General features: G+C 38.8%; 1 protein-coding gene across 1 annotated transcript; it reads left to right on the forward strand.

Annotated features, from left to right (window-relative positions):
- Positions 1–112: 112 nt before the first annotated feature.
- Positions 113–7,001, forward strand: LOC103720389 (protein NTM1-like 9). The gene is made up of 7 exons (XM_008810068.4): positions 113–460; positions 557–837; positions 3,404–3,766; positions 4,042–4,395; positions 4,532–4,867; positions 4,966–5,056; positions 6,676–7,001. The coding sequence occupies exons 1-7, from the start codon at positions 292–294 to the stop codon at positions 6,909–6,911; spliced, it is 1,830 nt and encodes a 609-aa protein (XP_008808290.1). The 5' UTR covers positions 113–291; the 3' UTR covers positions 6,912–7,001.
- The last annotated feature ends 425 nt before the right edge of the window (positions 7,002–7,426 follow it).

Consider the following 7,426-nt stretch of genomic DNA (forward strand, 5'->3'; position numbering starts at 1 on the left):
AACAGTCCCCATCAAAGGGCCTCCCCTCGTACTCTCGAACGAGTCCAGGGGCACGCGTCGACGCGGCCCGGCACAAAACCATTCACAGTGCCGCGGTATATGCTTTCACTACTCTGCACTCCAAACCTCTATAAAAGACAGGAAAGAGCCAAGCCCGGATCGCTCTCTCTCTCTCGCCGAAGATCGCTGCAGTGTCGAGATTTTTTTTTTAAGGGGATCCTTCTAGGTTTTGGAAACCGTTGCTCTCTTCTCTCGTTAATCGTTGTGGTATCTGTACTTCTTGGGCAAGAAATGGCGGTGCTGCCACTGGAATCGCTGCCGCGGGGGTTCCGGTTCCATCCGACGGACGAGGAACTCGTGAACCACTACCTCAAGGGCAAGATCAACGGCCGGATCAACTCCGAGGTCGTCGTCATTCCCGAGGTCGACGTCTGCAAGTGCGAGCCCTGGGACCTCCCCGGTACTCCCGTCCCCTCTTGTTTCTTTCTTTTTCTTGGCATAAGATTTCGATTTTTTATGTGAAATTCTGGTGGTTTTCTTGGATGTCTGGTGATAGATAAGTCGGTGATCCGATCGGATGATCCGGAGTGGTTCTTCTTCTCGCCGAGGGACCGGAAGTACCCCAGCGGGCACAGGTCGAATCGGGCGACGAAAGCCGGGTACTGGAAGGCCACCGGCAGGGACAGGATGATTAAGACCAAGCCGCCGGGCTCGACCATCATCGGCATGAAGAAGACCCTCGTCTTCCACCGCGGCCGGGCGCCGAAGGGGGTCCGCACCAATTGGATCATTCACGAGTACCGCACCACCGAGTTCGAGTTTGACTCCGGGGAACAGGTCAGCTCCTGCTTTCTTTTGTTTTCTTGATCTGTCGAATTCTCTGATTGTTGTTTGCCTCAGAGAAAAAAGAGATTTTTTCCCCACCCTTTGTTTTCTTGACTTAGTCGATGCAGCAAGGAGATTCTTCTTGACTTTTACAGCAATAAGATGAACCCGAAGCTTGTTTTTTTTGAGTAGTTGTTTCTTGTTCCTTTGTTTGTGCTGATGGTTTAAGACTAAGATATTCTCTTTAATATGGCATCAAATTTGAGGAGAATTTTGGTGGGGATTGATGCCAATTAAAGGAACATAGCTTGTTTAGATAGTAGAGGTGCGCTCTATTGAATGTGCGCGACGAGGGTTCGTTGATTCAAGGATGATGATTTGACATTAAGATATTCTCTTTAATTCGGCATCAAATTTGAGGAGACTTTGGTGGGGATTGATGCCAATTAAAGGAACATAGCTTGTTTAGATAGTAGAGGTGCTCGCTATTTAATGTGCGACGAGGGTTCTTTGATTCAAGGATGATGGTTTAAGATTAAGATATTCTCTTTAATTCGGCATCAAATTTGAGGAGATTATGGTGGGGATTGATGCCAATTAAAGGAACATAGCTTGTTTAGATAGTAGAGGTGCTCGCTATTTGATGTGGGACAAGGGTTCTTTGATTACCATGAATGCGTGATTTTTCTAGTAGGACGAGGATCAAAAAATGGTTTATTCATGTTGCCTCGGTTATTTTAAGGGGCTTTTATGCGGTGAACAACTCTCTTCGAAATTTTGATCACTTTTGTGAGCACAGCAGCAGTACATGGACCATGGTATACCCTATTTTTTAAAGGTATTCCTGCATAGCATTTATGAAGACAACTAGCAGGTTAAGGATGGAAGGTTGGCACAACAACTTGAATGAGGTTAAAGGCCTGGTATTATGCACGGTGCCACTGCTATGTGGTGTTTCATCTTGACTATCCCCATTAGGAGTTTTCCCATCCATGTGACTGGATGTACCATGGCTAGTAATATGCAATATGGATCTAAACAAAGTGATAGTCTCATTAGTTCTGACATCAGTCCCAGAAGAAAGGTTGGTGTCATTGCTGTGAATCTATGAAGAAGAGCATTTTGATGAACAGAAAGGGAAACTAGAGATAAACCAAGTTTCTAAAAGTCCACATGACTTCAAAAAAATAAGAAGATATATAAATTTAAGAAATTTGCCAATAGATGCGAGTATTGGAACCAAGGGTGATGAAAAGAGTAAGAAATAATCAGGGCAGAGGAGATAAAATAACTAGCAAATACCTTGAATAAAAGGATTGGCAAAGAGAAAAATGTCCCAGAGTTGTAGTAGTAAAGCTATGGACGGGCCCCCAGTGAGTTCATTCTAATATTTAATTGACACAAATCAATAAGCCAAGGATTTTTATGAATAAATAAACACACGGCATAGTTCAAAGCCTACTTAAAGTGGAATATAAATGGATGAAATGTGTAGGTACAGATAAGAGTGGGGCTGGAGTTAAGTTTCTCTTGCTTATGTTTGTACTGAGTCTTTCCAAGTAAATTGGATCTCATTGATTGATGGTTGGTATTGAACATGACATGCATAAAATGAACTATGGCTAGTAATAGTAATTCTACCAAAATGAACTTATCTAATCCAACTTTAACTCAAAATCCTACTTATATTAGGGCTCAGAAAACCCCCTAGAAAATAACCCTGAAAATTGATACAGAAATTGCAATAAAAAAAGACAACATAGGCCTAAAAAGAAAAAAAAATTATGATCTCTTACTGAATCACAATTATAATGAGTTCAAAATCTATCTAATCCAACCTTAACTCTATATCCTACTTATATAAGGACTCAGAAACTCCCTAGAAGAATAACCCTAACATTTGATACGAAAATTTCAAGAGAAAAAGAAAACATAAGCCTAAAAGACAATACATTCAGACATGTAGATCTTCAAATTCCTGATCATATCACGAATCCACCAATGGCTGCACTTCTGCAGTGCTTTATGCATATGGAAATGTATAAAAAAGACCAAATTCCTTCCTTTAGGAATTCATTGAGTAAAATCTAGAAGCATTTAAAAGTTCTCCTCTTGGTATGATGATTATGGACACTGAAATAGGCAAGTAGGTGTCTGTGTGACCACCATACTTGGACATTCAATTCCTGGCATCCTGATGGGGCAAAGTTTCTTTGGTGGTACCAGCAACATACAAATTGACATGTTTCAAGATTACTTTGCTAAATTGATTAGACGTCATATTTTGGGATGATCAAGACCAATACAAATTTACAGTAGTAAAATCTAGATCCAACTGGGAAAAAATTATAAATAGATTCATCATGTGAACCAGCGGATTGATTGTTCTTTTGTGTATATGAGATGTTTATTAACATGACATGGATTGCCACCTTTTCTAGCATTTGGCATCGGCTGATATGTAGCTCCTATAGATATTAAGATTATTCAAAATTAGGTGGCTGCTCCTTTTGCAATGCGATATTATAGACAATCTTTCCATGTGTGTTCATCAGTTCATATTTCACATATTGTACAGGGTAGCTTTGTTCTTTGTCGCTTATTCAAGAAGCCCGAGGAGAAGAGCCCAAGTTCCATTGTTGATGGGGTAGATGGAAATGTTGATGAGATGGAGTCTGGTGGCTTATCTCCTACTCCAACTAGGTTTTTGCCAGGTGAAACCCAGCAGGGAACAGATACCTTGGAAGAATTTGCAGCACTTCTGAATTTTCAAGATATGCAAGAAAATTTGCAGCCTTTCTTCAACTCTTTGGACACACAATCGACAAGGAGACCTGAAGATAAAGGAGATCATGCAACAACATATCCTTTAAGACCTGAAGAGAGCCATCGCAATAACAATGGAGCTTCTGCTATAGGTGATCATGAGGCTGATCCAGAGGTAAATAGATACTCCATATGCATATTTGAGCTTTTTAATTCAGTCAATAAGTACATCACTTCCATACTTCTCATCTATTTGAGACTGTGCCTAGTTAAAGCTATCCTACTAAATACATCGAGTCGGTTATCAATTTCATATGAGCATATTGCTTTCGTAATATATGCCCTTTTAATATCTGATACACTCAGTGAGTTAATCATGAATGTCAACTGAAGTCACTTTTTTTCGTAAAGAAGAAAAAAATGTTACCTTTTCCTTCTATATAATTGCAGGTTGATTTTATACTGGGTGAATTAAACGAATTCTTAAGCCCAGAATATGAACAACTTGATTTTGATCAGCTTCCCCCCATCAGTTCCTCTTCCTTCTGTGACAACGTTTACCAGGGACCACATATGTTTCAAGATAACTATGTTGAGCAGGACCTGGTCACTGAACTCTTGGATGGTGTGGTTAATAACCAAAAAGAAGATTTCTCTGAGGTAACAGATACTCAGAAGGATTCAATCCTGATGGATGTGCCGGATCATCTTATTTGTACGCTGCAAGTTTCTTCCTGGGACTGTGTGTCTGGCAAGGAGAATGGGACAGGCAGTGATGCTGATACCATACCTGTAACTATGCAGGTCAGTAGGCCTGAATAACTTCGATAAATTGTCATTGCAACTGCAACAAATTTGGTTTTTTATCTACTCATCTGGCAAATTAACAAGAATTAATAAACTTTGAAAATCTTTCTTTTGCTTTTCTTGTGTACTACAGGAAGGCCAGGATATTGATACTTCTGGACGTTGCTATTGTTCAGCTTTTCCGTCAAGTAGTTCTTCACAGATGAATAACTCTAATAACTATAATGAAACAAGAACGGATGAGATAAACCTGCTTCCAGAAACAGAAAATGCAGTATGGCTTCAGAGTGGCACAATTAAGATCAGGACTCGCCAGCAACTTCCGGACGTGAACAACTTAACAGCAAGGCAGGGCTCGGTACGTAGAAATTTGAAATTGCAAAATGAAATTGACAAAGGATCAATGGTCATATGTAGTGGATTAAGCAGTAAGAAAGATGATAATGAGGTTAACTCAGTGATACCCAAGGTGAGAGGTTTTTATGTGGTTGTTACTGTAGTAAGCCTAATGATCCCATGGTTTGCTTCTATTTATGAAATTAAATGGCCTTGAACTCATGTCTGCAGGCTGGAGTATGTGCTGAACACCAAACAGCTGAAGATACAGAAGTTTCAAGGTCTCTCTTTCTTGATGATGTTGAGGGCACCTCTGATCATGGTAATAAACATCTAACCTTGCTGTTACCAAAATGCACTCTAGTCACTTGAGCTATACCCACTGTTAGGGGTGTAAGCTGGGCAGATAACCCTGGCTCTGGCTGACCTGCTTTGGGACCTTATTTTTGAAGTTCAGACCCATGGTTTGGGTAGCTTCTATCAGTTCAAATGTGGATCTTACTGAATTAGATGTGATTTAATTGAGTCCTAATAAATAAGATGTGACTTCATTGACTCCTAATATACTGGAAGAGGCCAGTAAAAATCAGTTCAAACTTCAAAAATGTGGGTCTAGACGTGATACAAAGAGAGCCTGCCTTGGTCTACAATATAAATGGGCTGGCTCTGGATCCAATTCATAAATACAAAGTTCAGGTTGGATCTAGATCAAGCCGAATGGTGATGTTACCTCACTCACTGCAGCACAACCAATGGTTGGTTTTTATTTATTTATTTATTTGGGTTGGGGTGGGGGGTGAGGAATTGTCCTGGAGTTCCGATTTTCCTTTTGTATGCAATAATAGCATACTGACTTGTCTCATTCGTATTTTATGTTTGAGGAGTACTTTTTGTTGCTGTTCTAGTATCTTAGGATTTCTTTTGTATATTAATATTGCATCCGAGTGATCCTGTAAACCACTCATCCACAGATAACTCCTAAAATTTTGGTTTCTTTTTAGAATATATCTAAAGTAAATGAACTGACAATTCATAAGGCCTGCTCAAATAAAATTTCAATAAAATAAAAGGCCCACCAAATTTTGAAAGATTTTTCATAGTTGAAATTCTTTTGTAAAAGAATATTGCATCCCAGTGATCCTGTAAACACTCATCCACAGAGAACTCCTAAATTTTTGGTTTCTTTTTAGACTATGTCTAAACTAAAAGACCTGACAACTCATAAAGCTTGCTCAAATAAAATTTCAAAAAAAAAAATAAAAGACCTATGAAGTTTTGAAAAATTTTCATAGTTGAAATTCTTTTTTTCGGCTCACTGTCCAGGTAGTTGAAGAAATATAGGGCCCAAAAACCTACCAAAAGAGCCTTGCAACTGCCAACACAATCCAATTGGTGACTTGGGACTACAAAGTCCCAGACAAATAAGGTTAATGGGTCTGTCGAGGAGCAAGTGATAAATTGCTATTTGTCTGTCCTTTACACCATTTTGTCTTGTGTTGATGGGTGAAACTATTAGAGGTGTGTGGTGCTCTGTTTTAGGCTCTCAAAAGTTTTAGATATTTACTTCATGGTAGGTGTAGATAATGTACTCAACGATTTGCTGTTTATTTTGTATGGATCGGATATAAGAATAAGAAAAAGAAGAATAACATTAAGTTATTTGATGCATTAGATTTTTTCAAAAAAATTTCTTGCATATTTTATTATTTGAATTATTTTGTTGTAATTGCATAAAGTTTGCATCATTGGTTTCTTCTAATCTCTGTTGCTGTTAATGTTTATTCGTTATCAGTACTGAAATATGTATGTTGGTTGTAGTTACTAAAGGATCAAGTAGATACAAGTGGTGGTATTGTTTTTTTAAGTGTTCTATATTTAGATGATTCTTCCAGCACTGAGCACAACACTTCACAATGCTAATCATGCTTGCTTGTCATGCAGATGATGCAACCTCTACTGAGGCAATGGCTGCCTTCTCAGAGATCTCTCTTGAATCTAAATCTAAACCGAGGCAAAGGAGAAGAGCTACTCATGAAAATGATGATAAACTCAAAGGCCTGTCTCTGCACTCGGATACACCTAGAACTGTTTCCATCTCTATTACTAGAGCGAGTGTGGTTCAGTTGGCCATCCTTTTGCTAATCTGTGTTGTGATAAGATGGTATTTAAGTTCTTGATATGTTTACAAAAACAAGCCCTGTATTATTTTGCAAATATACAGGTCCATAACAGTTTCTAATATGCAGCTTTTTTTCGGCCTTCTTAAAGTTGTCTAAGTTTCTTGCTCCTTTGTTTACTCTGTGCAAATTAAATGGTCTTCAGTAGTTTTGACTGGCGCCAACTGAAAACTGCTAAATTCTGTTTGAATTAAGGCTTTGATTCGGCCCTTTAGATGGTTTGATAAATGAAGAGAAACTGGGAAACTGAAAATTTCAATGGATCTCCAAGTGCTAGTGATGACTAGCTTAATGCGTATGAACCTTTTTTTGTTCTTTTCTCTTTTTTTTTAGCAAAAAATGCGTATGGTATTCCGTACTAGCACTCTTAATATACAGTAAGAACTCTGCTGGATATAATGATTGTTTTTTCAGCATTACTGCATGCACTCGATAAATACTGCATACTAGGGTTTTAAATTTTATGGGACAAGGCTGTTCCTGGTTTTAAACGTGAAATGTGATGTTTTTTTGGT

Source organism: Phoenix dactylifera, chromosome 2 (genome assembly GCF_009389715.1).
Source record: "Phoenix dactylifera cultivar Barhee BC4 chromosome 2, palm_55x_up_171113_PBpolish2nd_filt_p, whole genome shotgun sequence".
Lineage (NCBI taxonomy): Eukaryota > Viridiplantae > Streptophyta > Magnoliopsida > Arecales > Arecaceae > Phoenix > Phoenix dactylifera.

Coding starts and splice junctions, on each gene's coding strand:
- LOC103720389 (XM_008810068.4), top strand. CDS start 292: ATGGCGGTGCTGCCACTGGAATCGCTGCCGCGGGGGTTCCGGTTCCAT. Junction 461..556: donor CGAGCCCTGGGACCTCCCCG/GTACTCCCGTCC, acceptor GTCTGGTGATAG/ATAAGTCGGTGATCCGATCG. Junction 4,396..4,531: donor CCATACCTGTAACTATGCAG/GTCAGTAGGCCT, acceptor TGTGTACTACAG/GAAGGCCAGGATATTGATAC.